We start from the raw sequence: 18,162 nt of genomic DNA on the forward strand, positions 1-18,162 counted from the left end.
TATTCTTCCCAAGGGCTTCCCAGGTAAAGAAACCACCTGCCAGTGCAGGAGATGTAAGAGACATGGGATCGATTTCCAATTCGATCCCTGAATTGGAAAGATCTCCTGCAGAAGGAAATGGCAACTCACTCTAGCATTCTTGCATGGAGAATTCCATGGACAGAGGGGCCTGGCAGACTGCAGTCTATTGGGGTCACAAAGAGTTGAACGTTGCTGAAGCGACTTAGCTGGAATACATGCACTTTTTGCAAATAAACACAGCATCTTTTATTGGCTATTTCCTAATAATGACCTCAATCATTTTAGGAAAGATTCTTCTTTTGTGAAGTTCACTCTACCACATGCCTATCAGAACACTTAACTTACTGTATGAAAATTGTTTGTAGCTTTAGGATGAAAAATCGGTGAAGGCAGACACCATGCCTTTGATGTTAAATAAATATTAAGTAAACAAAGCGTTTGCCATTCTTGTTAATGTTTTACTTGTCATAGCTGCTCTTCCTACAAACAATATTATTATCTCTATTTCAACTTTTAACATCAAGAAGGATCTGTTACCATGTTAAATAATTTATTGGGTATAAATAAGAAAGTTCTTAGGGAAGGCTTAACAAGACAGCTTACCTAATTAGAAAAGCTCAGTGCAGTTCTCTGTTTTGATTCACAGTCTATCAATGCTAAATTTGCCAGAGTAAATAAAGACTAATGAGTGAGGTGGTATTTTTTTCCCTTAATCCACTATCTATACAGTACTATTACAATTTGAACTGGTCCTAGTTTTTTTTACATGTATTCTAATGCATTACTTATAAATAATAGATAGACACAACCAAATAGGTACATGCCATTTGACTGCTTTGATTTTGAATGTATTATTATTTAGCTTATTTAGAGAAGTCTTTTATGTCTCCCTTTGTTTGTAGAAACTATGCCAAAACAAGTTTCACATACCTGCAGAGAACATGGTAAAACTTCGAATGAAGATCAGATAATATATTTTATATTCCATTATGGAGCTACCCTGGTGGCTCAGATGGCAAAGAATACACCTGCAATGCAGGAGATTGGAATTCAATCCCTGGGTCAGGAAGATCCCCTGCAGAAGGGAATGGCAACCCACTCCAGTATTCTTGCCTAGAGAATCCCATGAACAAAGAGTCTGATGGGCTACAGTCCATGGTGTTGCAAAGAGTCAGACACAACTGAGTGACTAAGCAAAAATACAGGCATATTCATTTAAAAAGACACCTAGAAATTTGGAGAGTTCTTTCTCTTTCACTGAACCTCTAAAGACTGAAACTCAGTTCATTCCCTTTCACTCACTGTAGCACCTTCCCTAGTTGGTGTCATAAACTGTGCGTCCTGAGAGCCAAGGGGCCATCATAGCCTCATTTGCACGTTCTTATTTCAGGGCACACCTTGTGCCATAAACACAACAGTAGAGTCAGCTTCAATCTATCACCTGAATAAGACTTCCTTTTCCCAATTTTCTTATCAGAATTTGAAAAACGATGAGATATCTGCTAAAACTGATGTTCAGAAGCTTCTGGAAATAGGTCAGAAACAAAGGTAAGGCTGCGTTCTTTCATTTTCTCAGTTCTTTTTTTCCATCACCAAAATTCATTCAGCAACTTCACATGAATAAGTTTATTTTAAATGTATTCATCTCTTTATAACCTTATTTACATTTTAATATATGAGAATCTTGCTCAAATCACTATATATATATAGGGTGGCACTTGAGATTCTGTATTTCTAGTATGTTCCCTCATGATGGGTGATGCTAATAGTGACCATGCCTATATGCAGATCTCAATTTAGCTATTAAGGATCTGGAGTATGTTCCTCTATTATCTTATAAGACGGAGCCCATCTTATAAGATAAATCTGCCCATCAGTATACAGATCCGACAGCTTTGACATAGTGGGCCATTTTTAATAGTGTCACAACTTGATCCTGGTGATAATTGGGTTGGTAAGGAATGGGGTAATTTTATTAATAGCATAATAGAATTAGAACATTTTTATTACTCTAACTTTATTTTTTAAAGAAAGTGAAGTATGAGCTAGATTTATACCTAGAATTAAAAAAAAAAAAAACCTTATGACTTAAAATTGCTTGTCTAACAAACACATAAAAAAAACCAAGGTATTATAAGGTAAAAAAGAGCTAGCCTTTGTTATTTGTTATACATTTATTAGAGGCTCTGCTGGTTTTATATATATACATACATTTTTTGTTTCAATACAATTACAGAGTAGTTATTATTGTCCCCATTCAATAAATGGGAAATTGTTGCTCAAAATGCTTAAGCAAGCTGCTGAGAGTTGTATTAAATTGGAATTTGCTCTGCTGTATCTTACCTATAGTCACACCCTTTCAAGTTAGTTTACCTAAATTTATTAGTTTGCTTCCAAAGCAGAAAGCTGTTTAAGAAGCTGGCAGGCACCACACTATGTACCCTCTGCTTACCATCTTGTATCTTCTCCACTGTCTTTGCCTCTTGATCCAGAAACCTCATATCATTGAGGCAATGACATGTTAAAAATACCAAATCGAGCATCTCATCTTGACTCTTTTCGTATTTCAATGAAATCTTTATTTCTTGAACATGAAATTCTCTCCAGAGTCCAATATTAAAAAGATCTCATGTAAAATATAGGTCTGATCATATTTTCAAAAGTACATAATTTTAACCTATTTTTACTGGTTTGAAATCATCCACCTTTTAAAACACATAAGCATTTGTGGTTCACTGAGTTAGTGGAGAATTATAAGCCATATTTTCAATAGGAATAGCTAATTAAAGCAGACCAAGTGTCACTGAAAGTTATTAGCTTTGCAGACTCTCCCACGTTTGGAAAAGATAATTAGCAAAAACATAAAAGTGGAAATGACTTCTGCATAATCCATGTGCAACACCAGTGAGGGGATTGCGTTGACTGAAGAGGACAGAGTGAGTCAGGAAAGATTAGAAAATGAGGCTGTCATACGTAGACGGGGGCCATTCTTGAAAGTTGGCTGAAAGTGGACTTCAACAGAAGGCTCATTTAGGTAGCTCTGAAAAAGGATGATATAATGTAAAATGAATTTTAGGGGAATTATTCTGACAACATCGTTCAAGGCAGAAAGAAAGAGACATAGACCAGGTTGAAAAAAGGTGGCCTAGAGGAGAGGACAGAGAGATCTCATCAGCGAGCACCAGGGCGTGAAGACAACAGCGTCAGTGTTTCTTATTGCACAAGAAACACAGATGAAGAGACAGGCTTATGCATGATGTGGAAAAGGAAAAACGTATTCCTTTAGTTTGCTGCTATTTTCTTAAGTTATCTAAGGCTTTTTCTACATGACACTCAAAATATCCATGCAAACAAGGAAAAATATGACTAGAGGTATTAAGAATTTCAGGTCATCATCATATTTGGCATGGTATATGAATGGCAGATGATGGACCAAGTCTTTCAATGAATGGATTAAATGGAGCAAATATTTTGGAATTATGCTTTCCAAGTTTCATCCAAAACTATAAAATTTGCTTAAAATGCGTAACTTATGTAATGCACAAAGTCAGAATGGAAAATTCAAATAAATCACATACCAATAGATGATTTCTCAAAAGTATAATGCATTTGATATGTGGTTTTTTTTCTGTTTCGTTAGAGATATATAAAAATTATAATTATCTGAATGTGAAAGAGGCTATGTATCTCATTTCCAAAGTAAGAGAGATTGATAAATAGTAAAAGAGAAAAACCTTCTCAGACTATAAATAGTATTAACTGGTTGCAAATTTAGAAGTATTATCAGAGCTGGAAAGATTATAATGTATTGCAGATGCCATCTAGGTATATACCCCATTCCCAGTAATTCTTTGTCCTCTGGGATTATCACCTGGTCCTTCCCTTGAGAAGTGGTCTCTAGACTACTTTTTATCTGACTCTGATATCACTGGATACAGTTAATTAGCTCAAGGTGGCCAGCAAAACAAAACTGAATCAATTAGAATTTCCCTCTTGGAATTGTGTGCCAAGAAGCAACTAATGAAATCTCTCTGTTTAGCTGTACCAGATTATAAGTAAGTAAACTCAGAGGATATGAGGTGGCCATAAATAACCAGGTACAGCAGCATGTCTTTCCACCAAGAGGTACAGAAAAAGGAGTGTGTGTGGGTGTGCACACACGCACACAGAATTTTACATGAGAGAGAGAGAAAGTTGCATTGACTCTTGATTTTTACATTTACAAAAATATTTAGACAGCCTAGGCAATATTCATAAAAGGATCTTCAAGTTGATGGAGAGACTTTTAAGCCATACCGTGTGAGGAGTGAGATTATCCAACCACAAAATAGAAATCCTGGGGGATAGAAGAGTACTCAGTATTTTGGAGAAGGAAATGGCAACCCACTCCAGTATTCTTGCCTAGAGAATCCCATGGACAGAGGAGCCTGGTGGGCTACCATCCATAGGGCCGCACAGAACTGAAGCCACAACTGAAGCCAGAACTGAAGCTTCAACAACTGAAGCCACTTAGCATGCATGCATGTCTTGAAAATAAAAAGGAATGATATATTTTACGCTGTACAATGGTTGCTGGATAGAGATTCTGAGAAAGCAGTTTTGGACTCTGTGTACTAATGGATTTTACTATATTGAGTTCTCTGAAAAGGAAAAGAATGCCTGGGATAGCAGCAAGATTTCTTTCTGTAATGTTACTGCAATACAGGCTGGTAACCATTCGAAAAAAATACCTTCCTGTAGGGTGAGTCATTTTTATGTTTATAATTGGAAATGGAAGATGTGTGAAAGAGCTGCCTTTTAAAATTCCTTGTAACCATGCAATTCTATGCTGAAATATACTCAGCATTGGAGAAGCCTGTCACAGTTCTTTAGAATTCAAGTTTCAGTTCAGTGCCAGATAGGGACCTAGAAGAGCTCTATCCTGTGCAAATCTCACTTGGTGGACAGGGATGGTTCTTGAGCAAGTCAGCAAGAATTTCTCATTGGAGTAAAACTCACCAAGTTTGGGGGGTTTGGGGACACCTAAAGCATGAGAGCAGTGAGAATGTGCAGAAATAAGCTTGAAAAATCTAAGAGGAGATGGAGATATTCAACAGTTTCAAAAGGATTGCTTTGCCATCCTGGTGGATAGCTTTCCTTGCCGTGAAAATGTGCAGAATTCTGTTTCTCCAGTTTTTGTTAACAGCTTTTGCAGTTTACTTTTTTTTTTCTTATTCCCCATTGCCTATAGATGTCAGTATGTGGGTATTTTTGAATATATATGTATATATATTGGATTTTATAAAATTTATATTTTATAATTTAAAACATATGTATCACTTTAAAAATAAAAATGAGAATTTTAAAATCCAGAAGTAATGAATAATTATTATAAGATTCTAATATAAAAGTTTTTAGTTGGAAATATAATATTCCTAGGGCTTCCCTGATAGCTCAGCTGGTAAAGAATATGCCTGCAATGCAGGAGATCGTGGTTCGATTTCTGGGTCAGGAAGATCCCCTGGAGAAGGGATTGGCTACCTACTCCAGTATTCTTGGGCTTCCTTGGTGGCTCAGATGGTAAAGAATCCTCCTACGAAGGCAGAGACCTGGATTTGATTCCTGGGTTGAGAAGATTCCCTGGAGGGGGATATGGCAACCCACTCCAGGATTCTTACCTGGAGAATCCCCATGGACAGAGGAGTCCATGGGGTCACAAAGAGTCAGACATGACTGAGCGACTAAGCACACAGATCATGATAGTCCTGTTCTATTTTTATTCAATACTTGTTGAATATTTGAGTGTTAGGAATAGAACGTGGATCCTTCTGTCCTTCTTTTTCTCTCTGTCTCTCTCCCTCAATAGAGGTATTATAATGACTCTAGAATTTGAGCACTTATGGTCCAGAACAGTTCCGCTACCTCTTTATGCATCGGTTTTCCATTTGCAATAAGATACTACAATTTGATGTGAAGTTTATTGAGTGCCTGGTGTACTATAAGCCTACAATATAGGTAGACATTCATATTATATTATGTCACAAGTGTTCTTTGTGAAAAATATCAGAAGCAGTCATGGAAATCCAGATTTTAAGTATCCGTATATGGCACTTTGGGGGCTTGCCAGGTTGCACCTATGGTAAAGAACCTGCCTGCTAATGCAGGAAACTTAAGAGATGAGGGTTCAATCCTTGGGTCAGGAAGACCCCCTGGAGAAGAAAATGGCAACCCACTCCAGTATTCTTGCCTGAGAATCCCATGGGCAGAGGAGCCTGGTGGGCTACAGTCCATAGAGTCGCAAAGAGTCGGACATGACTGAATCAACTTAGCAGTCAGCACATGTGACACTTCATTCTAATAAACAGTTTTAGTAAATGAAACCTATTTGAGGCTGTAATGGAAACTGAGATTTAAAATCCACTTTAAACGAAAGCATATTAAAGTTTTAACCAATCACGCATAAATCAACTAAGAACCAAAGTGACTGTAATTATTTTATAACTTGTCCCTATTATGTTTTGCTTTGGTAAACAACATCCAGATTGATTCCAACAATCGTATAGACTTTCACGGATAGTCCTAAAACTGAGAGTGTGACCTAGGAGTTTCTAGATACGCAAACTGGAGGCGTCATTAAGTTCTGCGGGAAAGAGCAGCTTGCGTTTGTGCAGGATGTGCTAGTCAAAGAATGAACACAGGGACCTCTAGTGGTACCAGTGGTTATGACAGTGATCTCACGTGTGCTGCTGCTGCTGCTGCTAAGTCGCTTCAGTCGTGACCGACTCTGTGCGACCCTACAGACGGCAGCCCACCAGGCTCCCCCATCCCTGGGATTCTCCAGGCAAGAGCACTGCAGTGGGTTGCCATTTCCTTTTCCAATGCATGAAAGTGAAAGGTGAAAGTGAAGTCTCTCAGTCGTGTCCGACTCTTCGCGACCCCATGGACTGCAGCCTACCAGGCTCTTCCGTCCATGTGATTTTCCAGGCAAGAGTGCTGGAGTGGGTGCCATTGCTTTCTCCGGATCTCATGTGTAGTGAGTGATTATTTTCCAAGTATTTTGCGTGCCTTATTGTCTTCTAAACCTCACTACAAATCTCCGAGGCAGTTCTGTCATTGTGTCCATTTTATGGATGGATAAAAATGAGTCTCAGAGTATACTCTCCTATTCCATAGTCTCCCTATTGTGGTTACACACCAAGAAAATATTTCTGTTCCAGAAGTTATCTTTTGGCTCTAGACTGGGAATTTTAGTCTATACGCTAGGTTTTCATTTGGTCTTTGCTGTTGCTTTGAAGGAGTTTAGTCCTCTAGCCATACTTAACACACGGCAACACTTAACACACATACTTCACTCATATGCTGTTATCTGCTGTCTGAAGTGATAGCTTAGATGATAAAATGAAGGCACAGAAAGGTAATAAAATCTGTCATAATTGAGAAAATCCTAAACCTTTGAAGGAACTGCGTATTTATGAAAGTATGTAATTTTTAATGTGAGACAGGGTCCGTATGTCCTAGTGAGCTTGAGACACAATGTGCATATGTGTGAAGACATGTGGTTTTTATTATCCCCAATAAATGAGCTTTCACATTAGAAATAAGTCTTTTTTTCTCTTTGTCTTTACAAAAACTCTCAGACCTTACACAAGATGTCTAAAACATAATGCTTTAGATTTAGTCAACTGGGGCATCCAAGGAAATGATCGTTTTATCCTATCAGCAAGTCTATGGTAACTGTTTTTTTTTTTTTTTTTTTTTTCTGAACAGCATATTCACACCCTAGCATGCTGTCACTAAAATTAGCTTTCCAACTCTTAATTATTTTATTGATATGATTTGACACATACTGCAGCTCTCACAGTGGGATTCTTATGAGACACAAGAGCAAGGCAATTGCTCTTAAATGCAGCTTGCTTTTCAAGCTTCCATGGGAGACAGTAATCTTTACCATAATCCTGAGATGCATCCTGTATATTTAACTCTGTCTCTCTATTTTCTAGTTATGTTTCCTAAGTGTATATGTGCAGTGAAATCTTATTTCATAGTGTACAGATTTATATTATGTCTCTCTTTTCCTCTCTGTTTTCTCCTAAACAAGAGAACAAATGAAGGCTCTCCAGGAGGCCCTGGAAAGTCAGCTTAAGGAGACAGCTGACAAAGCAGAAAAACAAGAGGCTACTGTAAGTGTTTCTTTTTTGTGTCCTTTGCTTGGGAGCTGGAGAATTGTTCATTTATTTTTTTTCCCCAAAATCACTATTGAACAAACACACCTCTAACAAATGAAAATACAATAAATAAAACATCATCACCAAGATTATAAAACGTGCTTCATCAGCATTCATTCCAAAAATAATATGTATTTGCTTCTTAGGGGTCTACCAATTCCCAACCCTTATTTATGAATGAGAAACTGAGGACAGGAGTGCTGGTGTCAGGCCCCATATCAGCAGCCCTTGGATTTGGGATGTGACCTTGAACTAAGTTAAGCTATACAGAACCCTGAGCCATGCCCTACAACCACTGAATAGATGTCTCTCAAGGGTGGGGCTACACCATCTACCTATTTAATCATCTCCACAGGTGATCCTGATACACCCCAAGGTTTAAGAATGAATATTCTCTCCAGATTTTCTCTCTCAAAATGATGTTCACTTGACCTTCATATTTCAATTTTTATGACTAATATTCCCCATAAGCAGGAGGGAGAGTGGTCTGGATAGTAGTGCTGAAAACTAGATTTCTACCTGTTCCCCCTTTATGTACAACTTATGGGGATTGAAGCTTTTATTTTATTTGAGGGCCTGAGTCTTTTTTAAAGTATAGTCTATTAATTAAAATTAAAATTATATTTATATTTATATATATTATATATATGTATAATTATGTAATTATAATTATATTTATTATAATAAATATAATAAAATTAAAATTATAAGGTATAGTAAGACCAACAGAAGGGCTTCCCCGGTGGCTCAGTGGTAAAGAATCTACCTACAATATAGAAGCCACAGGAGACACAGGTTCGATCCCTGGGTCAAGAAGATCCCCTGGAAGAGGGCATGGCAGTCCACTCCAGTATTCTTGCCTGGAGAATCCCATGGACAAAGGAGCCTGGTGGGCTACAGTCCGTGGGGTTATGAAGAGTTAGACACGACTAAAGCAACTCAGCATGAGCACACAAGAGCAACAGATCAGGAAATGACTCCATTTGGAAAGATAGTTATTTCCCACAGTTTCCGAGAAGGGTGACATGCCACATGACCTGGGACCATGCAGGGAAGCCCCAGGTCAGTCCCGGGGCAAATGAAGGTGGAGAAACTGTGGTCAAGAGCCTCTATTGTGGTTTCCATGGGAAGGAAGGGGTTAAGCGAGGTAAGCTGGTCTAGGATTGGCCAGTTTGAATGATTTCAGCAGGCTCTGCGACATAGGGGCTGTTTGTCAGGTTGATTATATGGGACCCCAGCTCCTTTGAGAATTGGCAGAAATGCCTGCCTTTCTTTTGCAAGGCCTCCTTGAATAATCTGAATTAGAGTATAGAATTTTGCCTCTGAAACTTAGCCCTGTCTGTCATCTGGAGTAACTGCTTCCTGGAGACAGTCTTTGTAATAATGACTGGATTTTCCTAGGCGCAGATTTATATCCTGTTAATAAATTCATTGTTATCTGTCCAGCCCACCAGTAAAGATGAGTGCCTTTATTCTTCTCTGTTATGCCATGGCAGCACTCACTGCTAACCTAAACCTACATAGAGTGCACCCTCGTGTCTAGCTCTTTGGACATATGCGTGTGCTAAGTCACTTCAGTCATATCTGACTCTGTGCAACTCTATGGACTGACTGTAGCCCACCAGGCTCCTCTGTCCATGGGATTTCCCAGACAAGAATACTGGAGTGCGTTGCCATGCCCTCCTCCAGGGGATCTTCCAAGTCAGGGATTGAACCCGCATCTCTTAACGTCTCCTGCATTGGCAGGCAGGTTCTTCAGCCCTGGTGCCACCTAGGAAGCCCTTCTTTGGACACACATGTCACATGAAAGAGCAGACACATTTTTAGCACTACTGTGTCGATTCCTCCCCTCAAAATCTGACCCCGTGTACTGAGTGACCCTAACTACAATCCCATTTCTGCCTTGACTTATCATATTTAATCTCAATTTGTGCATAGCCCAGTCATAAATAATGGCATTTAGACCAGAATAGAAGTTTCCACACATACTATTTTCTCAGATTCTCACAACAAAATGGCACACTATTTTTTTTAATTTTTTTTTTACTGAAAGTGAATAACTGTTGCTTGTATTTACACAGTTAATATTTAGAGAAGCCAAGGCATGGACCTGTGTTTACTCTAATATGTTACACAAACTGTGTCTAACATCCCAAAAGAAGAAAGCTATAATTTTTAAAGGAGCTCAGCAAAAGCTAGAATAGCCAAGTATCAGAATAATGGGGACAAGGGATGCATAGTTGGGGAGAAGAAGTTCTCTCTCAGAACCCTTCTAGTGCTTTTCTTAAAATTCAGCATTGAATCTTGAGGGAGGATTTTCCTCTCCCACCCCATAATATTGTACTGAGCCAGAAACTCCCTAAATGTATTCATAACCTAACATGTGCTACAGAATAAGAATAGAAAGAAAGAAAGAAAAGAAAGGCTCCTCTATCCATGGGATTTTCCAGGCAAGATGGAAATGGCAAATGGAGTGGGTTGTCATTTCCTTCTCCAGAGGAACTTCCCGATCCAGGGATCGAACCCAGGTCTCCTGCATTGCAGGCAGACGCTTTACCATCTGAGCCACCAGGGAAGCACAGAATAAGAATATTCAGGTTTAAATTCCTAGTGGTTCATCTGTACATGCGTGCTCAGTCGCTCCAGTCATGTCCAACTCTTTGTGACCCCGTGGACTGTACCCGCCAGGCTCCTCTGTCCATGGGATTCTCCAGTCAAGAATACTGGAGCAGGTTGCCTTGCCCTCCTCCAGGGGATCTGCCCAACCCAGGGACTGGACTCGTGTCTCCTGCATTGCAGGCAATTTCTTTACCCACTGAGCTACCTGGGAAGCCCAGTGGTCCATCTATTGTCTATAAAATTAAGTTCTTTAACCTGCAAGTTTCCTTATTTGAAGAATTTGGGGAATAATTCAAATTAAAATAACATGCATGATTACCCTAAAATTGTTATCTGGCATATAGTTTAAATAGAAACTAAATTTAATCTACTCAATAGAAAGAAAACAATTGTAATAAATAAAATTTCCAATTGAAAGAATAATGTAGGCAAAAAATTACTGATAGCAAAAGTTTCAATGTATTTTAATAAATGTTTAAATAAATAGTTAAACAATTCCTTATGTTTGGAAAATATATAAAACATTTCCTAATAACTCTTTAGTTACTAAGAAATAATAAAATATGTAAAGAAATAATAATAATGAAGACACTATGTGCCAGTGTAATAGTTGAGGTAGATTCAGAGCTTTACATGCATTTTTTCCAGAAAGACAGTACTAGCAACAAAAATTCAAGAAGTTGAAAAAGCAAAACATCAGTGTAAGAAAGAGAGTATTATAAAAGTTGGTGAAGACAACAATAAAATAGAAAAAAAAGGATTTTTAAGTTATTTGAAAAGACTGATAAATAGGCTTTGAGAAAGATTAAGAATAAAAAGACTCCAATTTTAAAATGTTTAATTAAAAGAGAGCTAATAGTCATAACAGGAATTAAACAAAATAAGTTATTATGAGCAACAGGTCACTGGCACATTTAAAATGTATATGTAAATTTCTAGATGAATAAATATAAAATGCTAACATTTTTGCAAGAAGAAATGTAATACTTGAATAACTGAATACATTCAAAATTTTATTATGCTGAAAGACGTCTTTTCCCATATATTCCAGGGCTAGAAGGTGACTTCTACCAATTTTTAAAGATCAGCTAATTTCAAATATTGACTAATTTGCTTCAGTTGTGTCCAATTCTTTGTGACCCCATGGACTGTAGCCCACCAGGCTTCTCTGTCCATGTGATTCTCCAGGCAAGAATACTGGAGTGGCTTGCCATTTCCTACTGCAGGGGGTCTTCTCGACCCAGGGATCGAAGTCAAGTCTCTTATGTCTCCTGCACTGGCAGGCAGGTTCTTTACCACTAGCGCCATCTGAGACCCAATTTCAAATATAGGCAAATACTTTCTGAAAAAAAGAAAAAAGGTTGAAAACTTTCATCTAATTTTATGAACATCATCATTTATGATTCCAAAATCAATTAATGGCTATATATATAAATTAATAGCTATTTTTATATTAATGAATGTACATGTAAAAATTCTATAAGAGCAAATTAAAGATTATATTAACAAAATATATCATCAAGATCAATGAATGCAAACACCTGTGGAAATAAATGATACTTGTCTTTTGAAGGAAATGTGTTTGTGCTTTGAGTTGAATGATGAATAAGTCCTAAGTCAAAGTACAAAAATAGATGACAGAAAGCTTAACAAATATGGGAATAAAATATATTTAATTAGCAGAAGTATGTGTTTTTTTTAATGTTTATCTGGTAGAATCTAGAAAAAAATAGATTTCATACTACTGGGACTCCTCACTTCCAATCTCTGGTAAAGACTCAAAAGGTTTGTGCTTTTTCTACTTATTGAGGATTAAATAAGTATATAAGTTTAATTGTTACAAATAATTCAGTGATTATTCTTTCTGCTAGAAAGACTCTAGTTGATATAGTTTAATGTTGGATAAGAAGGGGACAGTGAGAAATTTAAACTGCTCATTCCCAACTAGAGGGAAAACATTTGGATTTGATATTGTAAATATTGTCATGACTTAGGAGCAAATACTCTTATGTGCTGCCCTTCATTACATATCTGATTACTCTGCCTTTTTCCATAAAAGAAGACTGTATATTTTATGCAAAAGATGTTGCAAATACCCATATTAGTAAGTCCGACTCTGTGCAACCCTATGGACTACAGCCTGCCAGGCTCCTCTGTCCATATTTTTCCCACTCCAGGCAAAAATACTGGAGTGGGTTGCTATGCCCTCCTCCAGGGGATTTTCCTGACCCAGCAATAAGAACCCTAGGGATAAAACTCGCATCTTTTGTCTCCTACATTGGCAGGTGGTTCTTTGCACTAGCACCACCTGAGAATCCCCAGTAAGTCCATAGTAAAACATTACAAAACTTGAAGGTGATAGTACATTTAAATCACAAAATATAAAAGAAGACAAAATTTTGAAAATTAAAATGAAAAAGCATTTTAATGAAAATTAAAGCTGTCTTGATCTAATTCCATTTGCAAATAATTTTTATGAACATGTGAGCATCTGTTTTGATCTCTAAGCAGATAATGGAGTAGCAAATCCTACAAACCGTGTCCCGTATGAAAAACCTAACAAACAGCAAGAAAGGATGATCTATCAGGTGTAGCGGAGTAATTAAATCCATCAATGCTCTCTGGATGCATTTCACCACTCTTGTTAATGTTTATGGCTTAACTTGCCCTAAGTGAGACATAATTAGTATGAAGGCAAGAATTAGCTTCAAGCTCTGACTCTCATTAAGAATAAGGAATTATGGCCATCTATCCTTTACTCAAGGTAAATAAGTGTTATGTTCTGTCTCTAGGAACTATTTCACTTCTGATTTTCCAGGAATCTTAAAACCTGCTGGGATTCTAGACCAGTGGTTTCAAAATGCTATGACGTTTGAATATTCTGAATGTATTGTAGGTCCTGAATAATTGAACATTGCATTCCCAAGTCTCTGTCCTTTTTTTAGTCTTGACATTGCAGTATATCTTCATTACACTGTTAATTAAAGTTAAGTGTTAATTATGGAGAACATATAATAAATAGTATCAAAATGTGAGGATTTGGGGAAAATTATGGCATCACTGATGAGATAATATGAGATCACTGTCCCCATGGTCCCTGATGGCTCAGACGGTAAAGAATCTGCCTGCAATGTGAGAGACCTGGGTTTGATCTGTGGGTTGGGAAGATCCCCTGGAGAAGGAAACGGCAACCCACACCAATATTCCTGCCTGGAAAATCCCATGGACAGAGGAGCCTGGCGGGCTACAGTCCATGAGGTTGCAGAGAGTTGGACACGGCTAAGCGACTAACACTTTCACTTTCATGGCATCACTGAAACACCAGGTTGTTCATACAAGCAAGACAGCTTTAAGTAGTTCATAACCAAAACTAAAGACAAATCTGTACATACCAAAATTTTCTGGTGCCCATTAAGTACTGAGGTAGAGTATTGTAAGTCCTGATGGTTTGCATTTCTTTTTGTAGTTTGTGTCTGACTCATACTCCAATAAAATTTTTTTAATTAAAAAAAAAAAAAGATTTGATTGTAGTGGTGGCCACTTAAAGAGGCAACCACTCCAATAAACACTTTGCCAACCACTGACTTGAAGAATCAGCTGTACCTCCCACCTCTGCTCCCCAGTGAGCCTTTTTTTTTTTTTTCCCCAGAGGTTTTGGTTAATTTAAGTTTGTTAACTAACCTTTGGGGCTTCTTGATTTTTGTTTTGTTTAGTGATTTTCTGTTCTGCACTTTAAATCACCACTCATATTTTAAAGTCACCAATAAAGAGTGAACATTCTGAAACCCTAGGCCCCCACCCTCCACCCCAATAAAAGCAGAACCCCAGGTTCATGGACTCCTTTTCTCTCTCTCTCCTCACAAACTCCCTCCAACTATACCATGTAATTTCCTGGACTCATAAGTCATAAACCCTTATTTTTTTTTTCAAACTTTCCTGATGGTTATTGCTGAAGGCATCTTGCAGTGATAAACAGAACCACAAGAGTTGGTCTAGTCCATAACAGTGGTAACCAGTAAGTTGATACCAGCCTGGAGCAGTAGAAATGGGTATAAAAGCTATTTTGGGGGAGACATATACTACTACTTTGCACACATATCTAAGTTTGATTGTCATCAAGTCCTTCTAGTGATAACTTTGTTTTATCCATCAAATTGAAATGAGTATAACTCACATTTTCAGGTTGCTGTCAGTACCTTCATGATTCAAACTTAACTTTGAAAATTGTTATGGCCGAATGATGGACATAGTTCTCAGGCTTCTGCTTCTATTTTATATGTAGTTTGACCATCAAAAATTGTTTGATTTAGATTTTGTTACCATTTGGTTACAGATTTCAACAATATTGTATATAGGCAGAAACCTCTTGGTTTCTTTAGCACAGTACTTATAAGGGTCCATGCTTCAGGTGAGGAGCATCACTGTGCAATTCCGCTCATACTTGGCCATGTGTCAGAAATACCTGGAGAGTGTTTTAATAAAAGAAATTCCTAGGCCCAACCCTAGACTCTAGCTGTGTTTAGGAACCATATTTTTAAAAATTAAGCTTTATACCGGTGAAAGAATCATAGTCATAATGTGCATTTCTCAATTAAAATACAATATCTCATTACATAAGAAAAAGAGTATTTTTATGTAATTAGCAGATATATTTATGAATTGGGCAATAAAAGTTTGGTTAATGAAAATTTTAATCCTTTGTTCTTTTTCCATATTTGTTGACAGAGATAATCATTAGGTTATACTTCAAAAATTGTAAAAATAAACATAAAAGCTATAGAAATGAACGTGAAATGCGTCTACATAGTATCCTCTTTATTTTCAGATTAATTTTCTAAAGACTGAAATGGAAAGAAAGAGCAAAATGATTCGAGATCTCCAGAATGAGGTAAGACTTATATTTTAGGGAGTTTTATGGAAGTCAAAGAATATGCACAAATACAAATATTGATTTGCCATAAACTTTAGAGTATTGGTCACATTTGATTTTGGCCTTTAGCTGTGTACTAATGGGGAGAAATTATAAGGTTAAGAATTCCAGAGAGGATAATTCCTAATTTAATTGTGATATGTGTGATATGTGATATCACAAATGTGACAATGTTATTAGTTCATAATCTCCAATTTATTTATCCTTCTAATAATATTTTGTTTTGACAATATTAAAAATTATGTTTATTTCATAAATGTATTTATCTACATAATTCTGGCACAGGAGCTGATGAAGAAAGTTAATTAGAAATGGCCTTCATGTTAGGAAAAGCCAATCTAGAATCAAAAAATTATGTGAGATAATTTTAAACTAAAGAGACTTGAATACAAGCAAATAGTTGTAACTACTCTCCTTACAGTCTTTAAAATATAAGGACCCTATAAAATGCTGTGTGCATTTTTTTCTCTTTTGATTTTTTTGTCTATCTTGTTATACAACTACTTTATTTTCTAAATTTTTTCACATTTATATTCCACCTCTTTATTTCTTTTTTTCTTGACTGCAGTTAGTTATGTAGGACTATTAAACCATTAATTAAACTATAATTAATCATGCATCTTCTTTGATCAACCCCACTAGGTTAATTTTAAATCTCAGTCAATTGCTTTACCCATTACTATTCTCCTTTACTTTCCTTCCTTCCTTACTCCCTCCCTCCCTTCTTTCCTTCTTCAGTTTTTTTGTTGAAGCATTGCAGCAACAGATGAGCTACATTATTCCTAAATTGATACTACTTTTATGTCCAGGTTGAAAAACACTCTTTATAAATGTCTTGGTATCAAGATTTAGCATTTGTCCTCTGATTATTACATTAAAATGATTTATCATACATGCAAAAAAATGATAAAGGAAAACAAGGAAAGTTTTAAGTGGCTTTCTTATGATTCTATTATATTTCCATTTCTTGCTAATGATTTTTTCCTCTAACTCTTCTGAAGAAAGTCTAATGAGATGAACTTGATAATGTTTTTCCTGAGGCCTAAATCTTCCTGGATTTAATGTTTATAGTGGAAAATGTCAGCAAAGTAGAGTTACTGAAACACTGAGCTTACTAGATAATTTCTTGTTCACTGGGGCTCAGAGAGGGCTAGACTACTCAAGTCTAAAACTTACCATGGGCTAGTGCACTGGGACGACCCAGAGGGATGGTACGGGGAGGGAGGAGGGAAGAGGGTTCAGGATGGGGAACACATGTATACCTGTGGCAGATTCATTTTGATATATGGCAAAACCAATACAATGTTGTAAAGTTAAATAAAATAAAATAAAAAAAATAAATAAAAAATAAGGTAAAAGGTATTTTACCTTTTAAGGTAAAATTTTACCATTTAAGGTAAAAGGAATATTTAAAACAAAATTAAAACCATTATTAAAATTGGAAAGAAAATACATCTGGGTTTGTACACAGACACCCATACACATACACACAAAAATATAAACTTGATTGTATAATAATGAGAGGATTATGGGCTAATTTATATCTCTGTATATGTATTATCAGTTAACTTTTAATCATAGATAATTTTTTTTAATTTAGAATTCAACCAGTGAGGAAGCTTTTTCATAATCAAACTATAAATTATTCATAACAGGTATAGATGAGGATTAATAAAATATTTTATTTTATTAATAAAATAAATAATAAATAAAAACAGGGGATATGTTTTAAGTTTAATATTAATTTTCTAGTGTGTAGATTAGAATAATTCTAAAAGCAGTACAACTCTTCAGAAGTAATGACTGCCAAATGTAAGTCTGATAAGTAAATTTGCTCTTTACTTTCATCCTATTGAAAATCTGCAAGATGATAATTGATAACCGGAAAAAGTTATTGACTTCTCTAACAAAACCTAGTGATGAACTTCTAAACTGAATGCTTTTAGTTTAACTCGTTTGTATGAATTCCTTAAAATTTTAGATTTATTGTTTTGACAAATAATCATTATGTAGAAATTGAACAAAATAATGGATCCATACTCTACACAGTAAAAGTATATGGACGTCCACTGCCCAAAAGATTTTTGTTCAGAAGTAAGAAAATAAAAAGGTAAGTTGATTAAACAAAATGTGAAGTGGTGAGGGAGATCATATGCGTATAAAGGGATTTGGGGGAGAAGATTGAAGTCTCGTGAATGATGTCTGGCTCTAGGTGAGTGATCACACCATTGTGATTATATGGGTCATTAAGATATTTTTTTATAGTTCTTTCGTGTTTTCTTGTCACTTCTTCTTAACATCTACTTCTGTTAGGTCCATACCATTTCTGTCCTTTATGGTTGCCATCTTTACATGAAATGTTCCCTTGGTATCTCTAATTCTCTTGAA

The 18,162-nt window shown here is 36.4% G+C and overlaps 1 protein-coding gene across 3 annotated transcripts in view; it reads left to right on the forward strand.

Moving 5' to 3' along the window:
* The window catches only part of LUZP2 (leucine zipper protein 2), a 517,912-nt gene that overhangs the window by 236,649 nt on the left and 263,101 nt on the right, over positions 1 to 18,162 (forward strand). For all 3 annotated transcript variants that reach the window (XM_027532163.1, XM_027532165.1, XM_027532164.1), the window contains exons 3-5: positions 1,499 to 1,569; positions 8,099 to 8,180; positions 15,670 to 15,732. In XM_027532163.1, the coding sequence (XP_027387964.1) occupies positions 1,499 to 1,569; positions 8,099 to 8,180; positions 15,670 to 15,732 (216 nt within the window). The remainder of the gene's footprint in view (positions 1 to 1,498; positions 1,570 to 8,098; positions 8,181 to 15,669; positions 15,733 to 18,162) is intronic.

Source organism: Bos indicus x Bos taurus, chromosome 29, assembly GCF_003369695.1.
Source record: "Bos indicus x Bos taurus breed Angus x Brahman F1 hybrid chromosome 29, Bos_hybrid_MaternalHap_v2.0, whole genome shotgun sequence".
In the NCBI taxonomy this organism is placed as follows: Eukaryota; Metazoa; Chordata; class Mammalia; order Artiodactyla; family Bovidae; genus Bos; species Bos indicus x Bos taurus.